The 16,892-nt window shown below is 43.4% G+C and overlaps 1 protein-coding gene across 3 annotated transcripts in view; it reads left to right on the forward strand.

Annotated features, from left to right (window-relative positions):
* The first annotated feature begins 62 nt into the window (after positions 1-62).
* PTPA (protein phosphatase 2 phosphatase activator) overlaps positions 63-16,892 on the forward strand; it is a 34,127-nt gene continuing 17,297 nt past the window's right edge. The window contains exons 1-5 of one of the 3 annotated variants that reach the window (XM_077146962.1): positions 63-417; positions 4,431-4,528; positions 7,930-8,016; positions 12,653-12,778; positions 15,707-15,824. In XM_077146962.1, the coding sequence (XP_077003077.1) occupies positions 366-417; positions 4,431-4,528; positions 7,930-8,016; positions 12,653-12,778; positions 15,707-15,824 (481 nt within the window). In that variant the 5' untranslated portion in view covers positions 63-365. The remainder of the gene's footprint in view (positions 418-4,430; positions 4,529-7,929; positions 8,017-12,652; positions 12,779-15,706; positions 15,825-16,892) is intronic. The other 2 variants (XM_077146966.1, XM_077146965.1) reach the window with 2 other exon arrangements.

Consider the following 16,892-nt stretch of genomic DNA (forward strand, 5'->3'; position numbering starts at 1 on the left):
ACAGCGCACTCCCCCTCCGCCCCCTCCCTATTACCCGGCGGTCGGTTAGCTGGTAGGTTGGCGAGCTAGCCGTTGCTGCGCATGCGCCGCAGGTGCCCCGCACCAACATGGCTGCAGCTCTCCCCAATAAGCTCGATACCCTCAAGCCGGCCGTTGGTGGGCATGCTCCCTGGGTGCCCCGCACCAACATGGCGGTTGTCTCCGCTGGGGTGACTTTAATTCTCGGTTTTCGGTTATAGCTGACTGGTGCTCATTTCTCTTCAGAAAGCTCTGAGTCTGGGGTGGAGTCGGGGATAGGAAGGGTGGGTGCAGGGAAGGGTGAGAGGAGACTGGAGGCGTCCGGACTAGCTCTTGGCGGGAGGAAGATGGCTGAGGGTGAGCGGCAACCGCCGCCAGGTAGGACTCAGCCTGGCTCAGGTGGGCTGGGGGCGCGGGGGCGATGTCAGGCGTGAGGGCGGGGAAGGGGTGTGGTGTGGGGGGCTCAGGATGGGGAAAGTCTGGAGTTGTGAGAGTTCGATGGGCAAAGCTGATGGGCCCCGAGGAGGAAGGGACAAGAGTTGAGGAACCCGGAGAGCGCGGTGGTGGGAGAACCATGGGAAAGAGGCCAAGAACCCGAGGCTGCGAAGGGAGGAGTCGGGTGGTGTTTGGGGGGCGCATCACAGGACTTAGGAAGCCCGGGCTGCCCGAGAGCTCGGTGGGCAGCGCCGTGACTAGAAGGGGAGGCCTTTTTCACATCTGGGCCCTGCGTGCCGAGCCCTTGACGTGGTGGCAAAGCTGCCAGGGATGGGGGGTAGGGGTGATTCTGGGGGATGTCTTCTTTATTAGACCCTGGCTCCTGGGGGGGGGGGGTGCTTGGTAGGCTTGCCTGGCCCCCCCTTAACCAGCCACTTCCGCGTCTTGCAGGGCAGACTCTGGAGTTTCAATAGCTGAGAATTTATTGAGAGAAACTGCCCTTGGTATCTAAACCATTAATTTAAAGCTGGTTGTGCAAGGAGATGGAGTCTCCTTGGCATCATTGCCTGTAACTTTTATTTACACTGTGGCCTTTTTTTAGTTCATCTCAAATGATTGGAAATCCAGGGTGGAGGCTCTGAAGAAGGGGAAGACTATTTGCTGATCCCCTTGAACTAAAGAAGGACTGACTGCAGATAATTTTTAAACTTCTGATGGAGAAGGAAATAGATTAGGCCAAACACAGCTAATGCTTTTTGTTGTTTCTTTACTTTTTATTGTAGTAACAAATATACAACTCAAAATTTCCCTTTTAACCACTTTCAAGTGTACAATTCAATTGTATTAATTCTATTCGCAGTAGTGTGCTATCACTAATGTCCATTACTCCAACTTTTTCAAACAGAAAATCTGCACTCATTTAACAATATATCTCACAACCAATGTTTTGAAAGCATTCTAATAATCCTTTTACCCTGTCTCACATTTTCTAATCCTTGGGAGGGTCTCAGAAGGGAGAAATTTTAAAGATTAGAAGAAGAGATATTTTCCCCCACCGCAAATAGATTAACAAAGAGCCAAGTATGGTCCGTTAGGGTATTCAAAACTAGAATTTATTTCCTTTTATGCAAACTTTTGTGCTTCTACCCTGAGAAATTCTGGTAAAGATATTAGGAAATAGAAGACAACCAAAATTATCAGTGAGATTAATGAGTCTCTAAAGAGGCATGGAGGAGGATAGGGTAGGGAGAGAACTGTGCGCTGAAGGAGATGAAAGCTCACGGGGGTTGTCTAGGGCTGGAAAGGTCGAGGACTCTGGAGGTGGTCCTTCTTTGAAGTTGGGAAACAGCATGTTTTGGAACAAGTGGAAAAAAGTAGATAGTGTAATGGTGAAGAGAACTTCAGAGTCACACAGACAGGCTGACAAGTCATGGCCTCTGTGAGCATCAGTTTTCTTTTCTCTTAAGTTAGAGTGACTATACCTTCTTCATAGAGTGGCAGTTTGTGTGCAATAAGATGATGTGGGCAAACCCAGGCATATAGTGGGTAGTCAACAAATGTTGGCTGCCGTTACCCTTTTCAAACGTGGTACAGGTTAATCTTGTAGACCATTTCCCAAATGTTAGATGAAGATACCTTATACTGTTTGTGATTTTTAAGGAATATCTCTAAAACTCTGGAAGTTGCTGTCTTATACTGTGGGGTCAAAGGGGACCTAAATGTGCCTCTCAGAAACAGAATTTGAGCTAGAGAGATTGTGGGTCTGATCTCATTTATCACAGTCCTGTGTTTGAAAACTTGTTTCTTTGATTTGGGATTATGTGTTCTGGTGACTTGTGTGTGTTGCATCAGTATTTTGTAGCAATGATTCCTGCAAGGTTGCTTTCTCCTGGGAATAGGGGCTGATCTGGCTTGGAGGTTTTTCTCCGTGTGGAGTAATTTCAGGAAAGGTGTTGTCTTGCTGGGGAATAGTGCTTTCAAACTTAGAAAAGAGGTGTATTTACAAAGATTATTTACAAGTTGATTGAGATGTGAAATACGTTTTCCCATAAAAACAATGTGGTTAGATTACCAGCCTGACCTACAAAATTTTTTATTTAGCATGTTGTTTAAAGTAGCAATTTGCTAATAGCAGGCTCCTCAATCCTGGGTTCTGAAACAGAGCTTGTAGGACACGTGAGAAGAGGAAGAGTTTCTGTTCTCATTTTTGGGCCCTGGTTTGAATCTTAAATTAGGCAGAGGTTTGCTGTGCTCTTATTTTTTACTCCCTTTCTTTTCCCTTAGGTCTCTAGGTCTTGTGGTGCTTTTCTTTTCTCTGGCCAGGCTCTCTTCCCCCAAATGGCACATGTTTCAGAACCTTTTAGGTCACTATCCTCTTTTCTCCATGCAGCTGATATTAGCTAAGTTTAGGAGTAAGGCAGTGGGACATCTATTTACTACTTTGTGAATGACTGGCAGTCCTTACTCTTCCTGAAGAGTTTACATTTTTGGAGGAAAATTCCTAATCTAAGGAATCCCTGATTTAGGTCCACAACCCACTAACCAAAACCCTTGGGGCCAGATATGCTTTGAAATTCAGAGTTTTTCAGATTTTAGAAAGCAGTTCCCCATAATCAAATGCAAATATATTTCTGCAACAGAGCATATAAATATCCTAAGTGGGCTAGACAAATCCTATACATGTCCTCATATCAGTTCAGTTTCAGGTCTTGCCACCTAACTTTGGCAAGTTTTCGTGAGGGAACTTTGGGTTTTTCAGAGTTTTTTGGATTTTAGAATTATGGACAGGAGATGTGGGTTTGTATTTCCCAGTGTCACAAAGTGAAGGAAGTCCTACAGTGTGGGAAAGATATTTTTTGACTAGCGAGGATACTCATAGTAGGCAGTCTGCTTTGATGCAAAGTTTACCTCTAGGTCAGCACATTGAACTGCCCTGTGTTTTCCTTTCCCTCAACTTCTGAAAATATAGAAACTCCATGCTTGTTTAGAAAGTAGTATATTACTTAGAAAATCAAAGTCTCCTATAAATCTCATCTCCTAGAGACGACCATCAACTTTGATGTTTAATCCTTCAGATTTTCCAATGCATATACTAAATATGTATATGTGTTATATATATTAATATTCACAGTTGTTGTTTTTATAAAAATGGGATTTTGCTGTATATACTATAGAGCAGTTTGCTTTCCTCACTTGTTATCGTTTAGGCTGTTTTTCCATGTCAGTAATATAGATTTTTTTGTTGTTGTAAAAGCTGCAGAGAGTTCCTTTATATGGACATATCATTATCTACCCATTGCCTTAACGATTGATATTTGCATTGTTTAATTGTTTTTCCTACACAAAGAACCCCTGTGAACATCTTTGTGTATTTCTGTAGGGTAGATTCCTAAAAGTTGAACTGTTGAATATCTGCATTTTTGACTTCAAAAGCTAGTGCTGAATTGCCCCCTGAGCAAGTCCAGCCAACTAACTCTCCTACCAATAGTGAAGGAGAATTCCTGTTTTCCTTACCCAAATCAATGCTGGATGTTTCTTATCTGCCAACCAGATACAGGAAAAAGGGTATCATTTAATTTACATTTCTTTGCTTATTTGGCAGGTTGGTCATTTTTTTCCAAATGTTTATTAGCCATTTGTATTTTTTTCTTCTTTGAACTGCCTGTTTGTGTCTAAAAAGTCAACTTGGTTTTATTTTTCTAACCATTCTGCCCAGTTGAGGAGTAGTAGGTGAGGGCATGGCTGAATTATAGAATGTATTAGTTGTTGAGGGGGTTGCCAGTATTGCCCTGCTCCTTGTAGAGTAAGGAAAGACAGATGGCCACTTGGTTTGGCTTAACAACTCATTCCTCTGTCCTGGGAGCAGGTGTCTGGTTTATAGTAGGGCTTTGGTGTTGAGGTCTTCCTTAAAAATGAGTATGTATGTGTTGCAAGAGAGGATCCTATTTACTGTTGGTTTTTTAATTTACTTTGTCAAGATTCTTCAGAGGAGACCCCTCCAGCCACTCAGAACTTCATTATTCCAAAAAAGGAGATCCACACAGTGCCAGACATGGGCAAATGGAAGCGTTCTCAGGTAACAATAACGTCTGTACTGTAGAGTCAGAACTGGGATGCGGCTACAGTTCTTCTCTGAGAAACTTATTATTTTTCTAATCATGACCAGGGCCATGAATCCCTGGCTCCTCTTCTTAGAGCATGAGCTATTGGAAGCTAGAGAGAGAGGTGAGAGGGAGTTGGCTCATCCTCCCTGTCCGGGACTGCACTTAGAGATGTTTCTGTCTGCAGGTCTCTGGGGTTTGGGGCAGGGTATCCCTGGAGAGTACTGTTCCTGGATTTCATAAACCATTCACCTTTGAGTATTATTGGACTGGCTGAACGTGAGTATCCTAAATGATGGAATGGGTCACTTTGAATCTTGGTTGGAAGTATAGCAAGTCTGGAAGCCTGTATGTTAAAGGGAGAGGTTATCTCATGGAGTAGGCCAGAAATGTACCTGAGCTTGAACAAAACAAAATGAAACAAAAACCCAGGAATGAGGACTTAGAGTACCAGGGGTAGGGTGGGGTGGCAAAACTCCCCTTCTCTGCAAACTGGCTTTGTATGCTGCTCAGTACAAATGGTGGGCAGAAGATAATAGCCAGCAACTCCCAGGTTTGTGGTACCAGCATGTGGAAGGACTGGATCTGAGGAAAAGAAAGCCAATTTCAAATTCTCAGGGAAGACTTCTGGCTCAGCTCCAGCCAGGCGCCTACTCCTGTTGTGGTAGGGAATGTCACTTGTACAGAAGGGCAGGCTCAAGGGTCCTTACAAGACTTGGAGATTCTCTACAAGGAGTCAGCTATGCTTCCATTCCACTCAAACTCTGTAACTTCCATGCCTTGACCTAGTTGAGGCTTGGGGCTGAACAAGCCTGTCTGGTTCTAATTTCACAAGTTAGCCCTCAAAATTTTTGTAGATGGCTCTCTGTGTCCTTTCTGAGTTGTTTTCTCCCGGTGTCTTCTCCAGTATAAATACTGTAGTCCCTTTAACAGTTCTTTGAAGAGCATGGTTTTGAGTTCTTTCATCATCTTGGTTGCTCTACCTCAGTTTCTCAACCTCAGTACTGTTGACATTTTGGAGCAGATAATTCTTTGTTGCAGGGAGCTTTCTTGTGCATGTAGGATGTTTAGCAGCATCCTTGCCTTTACCCACTAAATGCTAGTAGAAATCCCCTTCTTCATCTGTAGCAACCAAAAATGCCTCCAGGCATTGTCAGATATCCCCTGGGGGATAAATTGTCCCTGGCAGAAAACTACTGCTCTACCCTGAACTTGTTTGTTTGTCTTAGTCCACACATGGCTTTATTCCTTGCAAGGAGAATTAGGTGTTCACTTAATTCTTACAATAACCTTTTTTTTTTTTTTTTTTTTTTTAAAGAGAGAGGGAGGAAGGGAAGGAAAGACAGAGAGAAGGAAGGAAGGAAGGAAGAAAGGGAAACATTAAACATTTTCTTGTTTTATTGTATTCTGTTTCTCCGTTTTTGTTACATGGGCTGGGGCCGGGAATCGAACCGAGGTCCTCCGGCATAGCAGGCAAGCACTTTGCCCGCTGAGCCACCGCGGCCCGCCCACTTACAATAACCTTTTAAGGTAGACTCTGTGATCATCCCTATCCTAAGTTTCTGAGAGACAAAGATACTTAGCAAGGTGGCACAGTAAGTGGTTGAGATGAGAAACAAAAGACTCATACTCAGGTCCTCTTACTGAAGAGCCGCAGGTGCTCTATGCCATCCTCATTTATTTATGTATTGTCTACAATGGCTTTCATGCTACAATGCCAGGGTTGGGTAGAGTTGAGAAGTTGCAAACCAGACTTTCTGGTCTGCAGAACCTAAAATATTTAATTTCTGGTGATTTTTAAGAGAAGTTCGCCAACCTCTAGGCACCAACACTTTCTGGAAGCATTTAATCTTCTGGGGTGTATGTTGAGGGCTGCCTGATAGAGGCCTTTCACTTATTTTGAAGCTCCACAGTCAAGTGTGTGGACCTGTTGCAGTGGGATTGGGTGACTGACGGATTTATGTGCCGTGGTGCATAGGATTTCACTAAGCAGTAGAGGCCAAGAGCATAGGCTTTGGAGTCAGAGAAGTCTTGACTTGGAACCCAAAGCTGCCATTTTCTCTTCCTGTGACTTTGGAAGTTGCCTAACCTGGCTGAGCTTCAATTTCCTGTACCAAAAGTAGGGTTGTTTGGAGACTTAAAATGATTTAAGGCAAAAAGCACTTGCTCGGTAGTAGGCATACAATAAGCCTTATTGAATAGTAGGCACGATTATTATTGCTATTATTATTTGTAGTGGAGATTTTGCACATAGTTATATTCATAAGTATGTCCTGAGTTTTAGTCACCAAGAGATCCCAGCCCTTGGGGTAGTAGGGATACATGGAGGGTGACACAACCCCTTGCTGCTTCCTATCCTTGCATTCCAGGGTACTTGTCAGATTGTAATGATCATGAATACTGACTACAGTAAATCAGATAGAAAGAGGGTTCAAAATTGCCCTTGGCTGGGAAAGTTGCAATGGATAATCTACCTGGTCTGCAGCATGACACTTTATTTCTATTTGGGGCCAACAGAAAGAAGTGCCCCTGTCTAGATATTAAGTGTTGGTTCTCAGGACTTACCATGGGTACCCCTGGCATCATTAAGGCTTGGGTAAGAAGGAAGGAAGTAGGAAGAATATGGGGATAAGGAAGAAACAGGACTAAATAAGAGTCACTTGCTTCCAGGAACTGTCTTACGGGGGGGGGGGGGGGGGGGCGGCGGCTATACCTCAGTGTTTTTTCTTGTGTGCTGAGTATAACCCATGGCCCAGCAGGGAAGATAGTGCCCAGCTGGAAGCTGGGGATGGGTGTGCTGGGATATGTGTCTCTCATAGGATGCTTTTGAGTAGAAAATGTCTCCTTCTTCTGGGAGCAGAGCATCTACACTGCAGCCAGACAGCCTAGCCTGTTTGTGGTGGTGGAAGTACCCGGACAATTACTGGGAAAGAGTCAGTGGGCTGAAAAGTAGGGGCAAGGAACTCTGGACCATATTCCTTGAACTCCTGGTGGTATAATGGGAAAGCTCTAGAGTTAACTGGCAGGTTCCAACCTCCATTTCTGATGAGATCTTGGTCTTAGAGGAGAGCTTGAACATGACACTTCTCCTTATCTGTAAAATGGGGTTTCCTTTTTGGGATTTTTAAGTAGAGACAGCAGTAGTGAGCACTCAGTAATTGCTAGCCGGTGGTTCAGACATTACGGCTGACCCTGGTGTGTGGCTTTTTTCAAGGATGGGGTGGGGTATTTCATGTTATCTTTTCACTTCTCCTGCTATGGGTTTGGAGCCAGGGGCAGTAGGGTGGTTCCTGGTAATCAGGTGGCCCTGGGGGATATACAGTACAGTAGGCCTGACCTCTCTCACCATACCCCTGTTTTCTCCTCTGTCTGGTAGGCGTATGCAGACTACATCGGATTCATCCTCACCCTCAATGAGGGTGTGAAGGGGAAGAAACTGACCTTCGAGTATAAAGTCTCTGAGGTAGGCATAGGCAGGGATCCTGCTGCGGCTGCCTTTCCAAAAATAGCTCAAAAAAGTCACTCATGCTTATTGTCCACAACTGGAACAATGCAGAAAATAAGATCGCCAAACACAAGTGCATTTTGGTGCCTATAATTCTAATCCTCCTTATTGTTTATGAATAGATATATTTTATTTTATTTTTATTTTTGTATGCTGTATCATGGGAGTCACATTTCATTCTTTTTCCATGTGAGTATCCCCTTATTGGCAGCACCATTTGCTTTATTTTTGTTGATTTGTTTTTTCATTTATTTGTTTGGGAAGTACATGGGCTGAGAATTGAACCTGGATCTCCTGTGCGGCAGGTGAGAATTCTACCATTGAACTACCCTTGCACCCCTGAATAGATATATTTTTATAAAATTGATAAAATTGGGAACATAGTAAATACACTGTTTTATAGCCTGCATTTTTGCTTAATGGTGTTTTATATAACTATACGTTTTTAAACATTGCAAAGCAAGTAAACGTGCTCATTGAAGAGATCACTAGTAGACAAAAAAGCTGACCTTTCCCTCCTACTTCCTCTCATATCCAGTTCCCAGGGGCAGTCCCCATTAATAGTTTGGGGAGTATTGTCCAGATCTTCTTCTGTTCGTATCACAGGAAATTGTGAGGTATTCCTCTCCTGCAGGGTAAATGGCTACCTTGTTGAGTTGTGCCCTCATTTGTTTAAGCCACGCCCTAATTTTAGGCTTTTAAAGGTCGTATCCTCTAAACATTACTGTTCTGAATATCCTTGTACGTAAATCTCTGGGAATAGTTTCTGAAGGATTCAGTCCTACAAGTGAAATTGCTGGGTTGAGAAGGGCACACACATTGTTTAGATGTTGGGTTTACATTGCCAGATGGGTGTTTCTTTAAGGCTGTTTCAGTTAAAGACTTGCTTATGCAAGAGCTGTGCTGAGGCAGATTCCCATCAGATCCAGTGCCCTCTGGGTTCTTGTCCTAGTGGGACCAGAGCCACCTTGAGCTGCTCAGACTCCAGGGCCTGATCACCTATCTCTATACCTTACCTTTGGCCATAGCCTTGGGCTGTGTTGGGTAAGACGCTGCCCTGACAATAGTTCTCCTTCTGTCCCAAAGCTAACATTGCCCTTTTGCCCTCATGCTGTGAAATTGCTACTTCCTAGGCCCATATTGGCTGCTGGGTGGCTGAGTCTCCCTGGGAATAGATAGCCTCCCTTGAGACCCAGTCTAAGGCTAGCTTCTTGGGTTTCTCTTTGGCCCACCCAAGAGGTGGCTCTGGGTGCAGGGTGGCGGGGAGAGAGAGGCCTCTTTTTGGGCCAGTGGTCAGGGTGCTCAGTTGTGCTAGAGGGTCAGGGAATGTTGTGGGGGAAGGTCTGATTAAAGGGGAATATAATTACCCCAGCAAATCCTTAGCTGCCAAATCTCTTTCAGGTTCCTTAATTGCACCAGAGACTTCTGGCAATAGATACTCATACCAACCAGTTGTTGACTTAGCTCAAGAGCTGTTTATTTGTCAGAATTATAGCATGCTAAGAGCTTGGGTTCTGGAGTCAGGTTGGCTGGGTTTTGGTATCCTGTCACTTGAGGCTTGGTGACCTTGTTCCTTCTGACCCTCTATTTCCTCATCTGTAAAGTGGGAAGAGTAATGAGATCTACTCAAAGCCCCATGGAGATGATTCACTGAAATCCCACAAGTAGGTTTTAGCACAGTGTCTAGTCAATACAAAGTGCCATTATTGTTCTTATTTGCTATTGTTATAATTAGCTATTATTCAGTTCTAATTTTCAGAGAGATTTTTTTTGCTTTAGTTTGTGTTCTTCCTGAGCCAGGGTTCGTCCCATAGCCAGGGCAGTTGGTTGTACCTTACTTGGTGGGCAGAGATGGACACTTTGGTCTCTAGAGATCTCTGAGCTTCTGCCACAGCTGGCAGGGTCAGCAGAAAGCGCAGTTCACAGCACGTGGCCACAGCGCACAGATGAGGGTTCTCTTCATGGCTGGCACAGCTGCTTGGGAAGACTCTGCTTCTTCTCCTGCTTCCTACTGCAGAGATGGCAGCTGCATCTTGGGAGAGGGGCGAGTGGCCTAGGGTAGTTGTCTCCATACATCTGCAGCAAAGAGAACAAGGAAGGACAATATAGTGAGTGTAAAATAGACTGATGTTTAGAGGGCTGTTTTTTATTTTGAGTTTGTGCCTGTCTTGCTCTCTGGGGATAAAATTTTCAATTTTTGCAAAATGAAGGAACTAGAAGACAGTTTATTTTTGTTGTTAGGTTTTGTTTTATTTTATTATGTACTAAGGGGACAAAATAAAAAGTAGGCAAGTGAAATTTTGGGAAAAATTTTACTGGTCCATGAACTCCAAGAGGAAAGTATTGGTCTAGGGAGATGTAAGATGACCTAAATTAATCCTTGAGCTTCAGGGGGGTCCCAGCCCATAGCTTCCTTCCCCTCTAATCTTTCCATCGAAAGAGGCAGCCCCCCCCCCCCATTCAAAAAGTCATCTTCAGAAAGGGCCTTTTAATTATTCATTGGCTCAGCTGAGCTCGCAGCTGGGGCCTGGCTCCTACTGGCCTCCGGAGCCTTCTTTATCTCCTTTATCTCCTTGAGGGCCTTGCCAAAACCCTGAGATCTCCAGGGAGTCTGGGGTTTGCTGGTGCTTCCTGGGGCCAAGATTGTTATGCCATCCATCGTAAACCATGTTGCAGGGGGTCAGATTTCTTCTGTCCTCATCAGCCGTTCCTGGTCGTCTAGTTCTTCACAAAACCAGGCCCTGGTGGCACTTTCCTGTCACATCTCGTCAAGGCAGCTCTCTGTCTACCTCAGCCAGGTGTAAAGGGAAATTCCTCTTCCTATGGGTAATTTTTTCCTCTTCTCACTCCACAAGCATAGGTCAAGGGGAGGTGAGGGAGAGCAGCATTCAGTGCCATTGTTGCATTACACAAGCCAGGAGGCACTATTTACATGGACTGCAACGTTACTTATGCCTCCTAGAGCTATGCAGCTGGGCATACTGTCTAACATATATTGCATTAGCTCAAGTCTGCCTTCTTCCTAATTGCCCCCCTGACCCCCACCCCAATATACACACAGCTATTTGGGTTCTCTGCTCCTCTGCCAAGTCTCTGCAACAGCAGCCCTGATCATACCTTGCTCTCCCAGTTACAACTTTTCATGTGGGCATCTACCCTGCTAGCTATCATCCACTGCCAGAATTTCCTGGAGGTTTCTCCTTATATTGTTTGTACTTGGTAAACACAGGCAGGGTCTGCTTCCTGGCAGGAGACCCTCTTCCCAGGGCTTCCTGACTCTGAATATCCTCTGCATCTTATGTTCCTTTGCCATTTGTTCTGGCTCATTTCTATAAGACATACTGGATGTTGTACCTCCCAGCCATTCTCAGAGACCTTTGGTTTGGATAGACAGCCCCGTCTGATTTCCTTATGGGATGAAAGATCCTATACATGCTCATGCTGCTTACAAAGACTGGGATTTTGTCTTGTCCTCTGACATTAATTCCACTCTTTAGTTCCTGCCTTCTGTTGGAAAGGTACAGGGAGATGTGCTCTCTGGCAGTGCTGGCCATCCAAAGCATTACACATGGTCAGACATTGGCCCAATATTTTCACAAAGATTTAGTTGTAAGAGTATCACAGTATTGTTTGTAGCAGTGAAAAATTGGAAATGACCCAAATATTTAATAGTGAGGATGGTAAACAGTGAAGTTAAATTGGTACAATGAAATATTCATTTATTAAAAGATATCATAAAATTATGTTTACATGTTGATGTGGAATGAGGTTCCTAATATATTGAGGAGAATGAGCTAACTACAAAGCAGTATGTGCCCTTTGATCCATTTTTTCAAGAGTCTGTGTATGTATAAATATATCCCATTAACCTGAAGCAGGCTCTGTGCTAAGCATTTTTCATGGATTGTTATGTAGTCCTCAGCACAGCCTTAGGAGGCAGGCATTATTGTCTGCATTTTCTAGATGGAGAGATGAAGCTCAGAGAGTTAAAGTCATTTATTCAAGGTCTTACAGCAACTGTACAGTGTTTTAGCTAGGATTTGAATCCAAGTCCATCTGACTTCAAAATTCTTACTGGGATAAGCAATAGAAAACACGATACAAAAAACAAAATAGAAGAGTATGTTAAAAAAGAAGTTGGATTTACTTCTGGGTGGCAGGATTACTCGTGATTTTAATTTGCCTACCTTTTACATTTCCGTTTTATGTGATGAACAGATACTAATTGTGTACTAAACAAAAGAACCCAATAAAATATATTTTTAGAAAAGTCAGGGCTGGAGTTCACACTGTCCAGCAGCTCCTCCATGGTAGGTGGGCTAGCTATAGAGACCAGTGCTGGAGCCACACCTGTTTCTTCAGCCTAGCACAGCTCCCTCTCTGTGAAGTGCTCAACAATCCTCTGTCCCATCATCACATTCAAGATGGTTAAGAAGAAAGGAGTGGGGGTAGGGGGAACTTCAAGGAGAGCAGCCAGTTGGTGCTAGTGCCTTGCCCAGGGGTCACTGCCTTGCAGCATTGGGTCTTCCCTCTGTGGCTCTAGCTGGGGGCCTCTAGTCACTGTGGGTTGGCCCCTCTATTTTTTTCTCCACAGGCCATTGAGAAACTGGTCATTCTTCTCAATACACTGGACAAATGGATTGATGAGACCCCTCCAGAGGACCAGCCCTCTCGATTTGGGAACAAAGCCTATAGGACCTGGTATGCCAAACTCGATGAGGTGAGTCTGCTACCAGACAGGCTTAGGGACTGGGCTGGGGAGGAGGGTGGTTCTCGCACTGGTGGAGACTAGTGAGGCTGTGTTAAGAGTAGGATGGGAAAGAGCCTGCAATGTTTAGTACTGGGGTTTCAAGTTTTTCAGGTATTTTGAAATCATTGGGGAATCTATTAAAACAACAATTCCATTTACCAAAGTTAAAAATGCGTTTACCCTCTTCCCCAGCCATCTTCTGGAAGTTACTACTATAGATACATCTATGTATACACATAGTGTTCACAGCACAAGGCTGTTTATTAAGCCATTGTTTGTATTAGCCACAGATTAGAAATGTCCTGAGTGTCCATCAGTTGTAAGAAATGTACCACATTAATGCAAGATGTTAATAATAGGGTGAAATATGGGAACTCTGTATTTTCTGCATGATTTTTCTGTGAACCTACAACTTCTTAAAAAAATACTGTTGACAAAAAAACAAAACAAAAACAAAAAACCTCATGTTAGTACATCCATACTATGGAGTACTACATAGCTATGAAAAAGAATAAAGAAACTGTCTATAGAACTCAGTGTTAAGGGCTCCAGGATATATTGTTAGGTTAAAAAAAGCTAGGTATAATGATATACATGGCAAGCTAATTTTAGATAAGAATGAGGAAAAATTAGAAATTGTTTTGTGTTGCTCTTATTTGCCTAAAAAAATAATTACTGGAAGGATACATAAACTCTGGTTTCTTTTCTTTTTTAACATTTTTTAATTGTGAAACATAAGCATATATACAAAGAAAAGAAAGAAAAAGCAATGATTTTCAAAGAACACTTCAAGAAGTAGTTACAAAACAGATTTCAGGGTTTGTTATGCATTACCATTCCGCTATTTCAAATTTTTCCCTTTAGCTGCGCCAAAACACTGGAGGCTAGAAGAAATATCAGTGTAGTGATTCAGCAGTCATAATCATTTGTTAAATCCTATTTTCTATTATAACTCCTTTTTTTCCTTTGATCCTTTTGATTTATAGGGATGTTTAAGCAATGCCTGTTCTGACTTTTTCGGGTTGAGAAGGGGTATCAATACTAAAGGATAAGGAGATGTAATTAGTTGATAGTCTTGCAGAGGCTGGTCCCTCTGGGCTTCAGGATTTATCTGGCCTAGGAACCCTCTGGAAATTATAGGTTCCAGGAAAGCAAACTTAGTGCATGGAACTTTATAGAGTTTTAGTTAGAGCCCTAAGTGTTCTTAAAAATTAACAGGAGTGCTGTTGGTTGGGGTTTAGCAAATATGGCAATTAGCACTGTCTAACTGAAGCTTGCATAAGAGTAGTCTCCAGAATAGCCTCTTGACTCTCTTTGATCTCTCTTTGCCAGTGATGCCTTATTTTTTTGCACTTCTTTTCCCTCCTTTGGTCAGGAAGGCATTGTCAGTCCCATGGTGCCAGGGCCAGACTCATTCCTTGGGCTGAGCCCCACGTTGTCAGGGAGACATTCACCCCTGAATGTCATGTCCCACGTAGGGGTGAGGGTAATGATTTTCCTTGCAGAGTTGGGCTTAGAGAGTAAGAGGCCATATCTGAGCAACAGAAGAGGTCTCCTGGAAGCAACTTTTAGGCCTCGTTATAGGTAGGCTCAGCTTCTCCTCTACAGAAGTAAATTTTATAAGGGCAAGCCTCAAAATCAAGGGCTTGGCCTATTTTCTTGTTTGGGCAAGGGAAAATGGAGTAGATGGGGACAGAGGTAGGAGTAAGACTTATTAATGCATACCTTCTATAATTTTATTTTAAATCGTGAAGGTGTTATCTATTCAAAGCAAACAAAAAATATTGGAGTGCAGAATCTCAAGCCCCATCCTTAGAGAAGCAGAATCTGTAGATGGGTAGGGCCTGGGAATACAGATATTAAATTGCTTTTCAGGAGATGCTGATGCCAGCTGTCAATAGACTGAATTTAGAGAAACTTAATTCCTAGTTTCTTTGGTACAGTGTCTTCACATGAAGTAGGGGGGAGTACAGAGGACCTAGCAACGTTCTTAAGAGCTGCTTGGGATTGCCTGTGAACTCAAAGATAGCAATAATTCATTCATTCACTCATTCATTCTTTTTCTCTTTCTCTGTTTTTTTTAAAAGAGTTTTATTGTTATAACTTATATAAAGGAAAGCTGCAAAATCATAGCTGTACAGCTTGATGAATTTTTATATTTGTTTTTACCCATGCACCTATCAGTCATATGAAACTGTAGAACATTCCAACACTGCAGGAGGGCCCTTGTGCTCCCTCCTAGTTAATATCCATTTTTCCTGTTTTGGGACTTTATATAAATGCTTGGCTTCTTTTGCTCAACACTATGTCTGTAAGATTCATCCATGTTGTTGAGTATAGCAGCTTTTTTCCACTGCTGCATAGTATACCATTGTATGAATATACCACAGTTTAGTTTTCATTTTACTGTTCATGGACATTTCAGTTGTTGATTTTTTCCATTCTTTGGTTATTATAAATAGTGCTTCTATAGACATTCTTGTATATGTCTTTTGGTGGACATATGGTGTAAACTCTTGCTACTGAGGAAGCATGAAGAGAGTCATCTATGGGGATAATAGTACTGACCTCCCAGAATCTCCATGGGGCTACAATGAGTTACCAGTTGGGAGAATTGAGTAGCTTCTTTTCCAAATTCTCCTGTCTTTTGCCTCCAGATCCTTGCCTCTGAAAGAGAGCCAGCAGATGAAAAGCCCCTCAGGGTAGTCTCTGTTGTGTAAGAATAAATGTTCTTCCTCTTCTGCCTAGAAGAGCCTGTCCCTTCCCCTTGTGGGCCAGCCAGAGCAGGGAGCCAGGATGGCCTGGTAGGGCAGCCTGGGTCCCCAGCCAGATGCTTGTCCTGCCCACCAAGATGCTGCCTAATCTTCTGCTGCCACTTTGTGTCTCTTGTATTATCAGGAAGCAGAAAACTTGGTGGCCACTGTGGTCCCCACCCATCTGGCAGCTGCTGTGCCTGAAGTGGCTGTTTACCTAAAGGAGTCAGTGGGGAACTCGACACGCATCGACTATGGCACAGGTATCTGTCCACTTCCAGGGCCCAGTGGGGCTCTTGCACTTATTTGGCTTCACTGCTTTCTTTTCTTGGGATGTTTCCTCTTTGTTCTGGATTATCTTGGCTCTCTAAGCAAGCAAGAATTTGCAGAGTCCCTGCAGCCAGAGGGGGCCATCTTGATCGTGGTATAGGTGAGTACGGTAAGGCCTGTTGCTGCTCCTGTGGCTCCAGCCTGGTCCACCAGGGGGAGCAGATGCACTATGCATGTGCCTGTGCATGCCTGGTTGATTTCTGTTGTTCTTCATAAAGATGGTCTCTCTGTGAGCTCATCATGCTCTTATCATCACCAAAATAATTTGTTGAGTAATCACTGTATCTCAAGGCAGCGGCTTACAGAAGCCCTGAGAAATGAAAGAGCTTAATCTACCTTTGGTAGCATGGTGGGACACACTCTTCAAAGTTTTGCCTCTTAGCCAGTTTCTCTGTACTGTTGAACATTTTGGATCGATTGTCCATGTCAGTCAGCCAAGCTGACATGGATTGAGGAGAGGGAGTGTGTGGACCTTAAAAGGGAAGTGTTCTCTCAGTCAAGGGGTAGCCTTGACTGAGAAGGACTCCTGCTTTGGTAAGGGCCCTGAACTGTACAAATGCAAGAGCTCCTGCTCTCTCAGGGCCGCTACCTTGCTTGGGGATTGTGAACCTCAAAGAGGGAGCCCAGGCCACAGAGGTTGGCACTGAAGAAGGTCTATCTTGGATCTGAATCCTGGGTAAGTTCTCTCCTCTGCTACCCTGCTCTGGGGGAACAGGTTTATCAAATGTTTTTGAGACCTGAAAGATGGGATATTTTTAAAAAATACTTTTATTAATAAAACAACATATAAGCACACAACATTCTTAACATACAAACATTCCATACATGGTATACAATCTGTGGCTCACAATATTATCACATAGTTGTGCATTCATCACCATAATCATTTTTTTGAACATTTGCATCTCTCCAGCAAAAGAAATAAAAAAGAAAAAAGAAAAAAACTCATACATGCATATCCCTCACCCCTCTCTCTCATTTCATCTACCTAGTTTATTTTA

Source organism: Tamandua tetradactyla, chromosome 2 (assembly GCF_023851605.1).
Source record: "Tamandua tetradactyla isolate mTamTet1 chromosome 2, mTamTet1.pri, whole genome shotgun sequence".
NCBI lineage: Eukaryota > Metazoa > Chordata > Mammalia > Pilosa > Myrmecophagidae > Tamandua > Tamandua tetradactyla.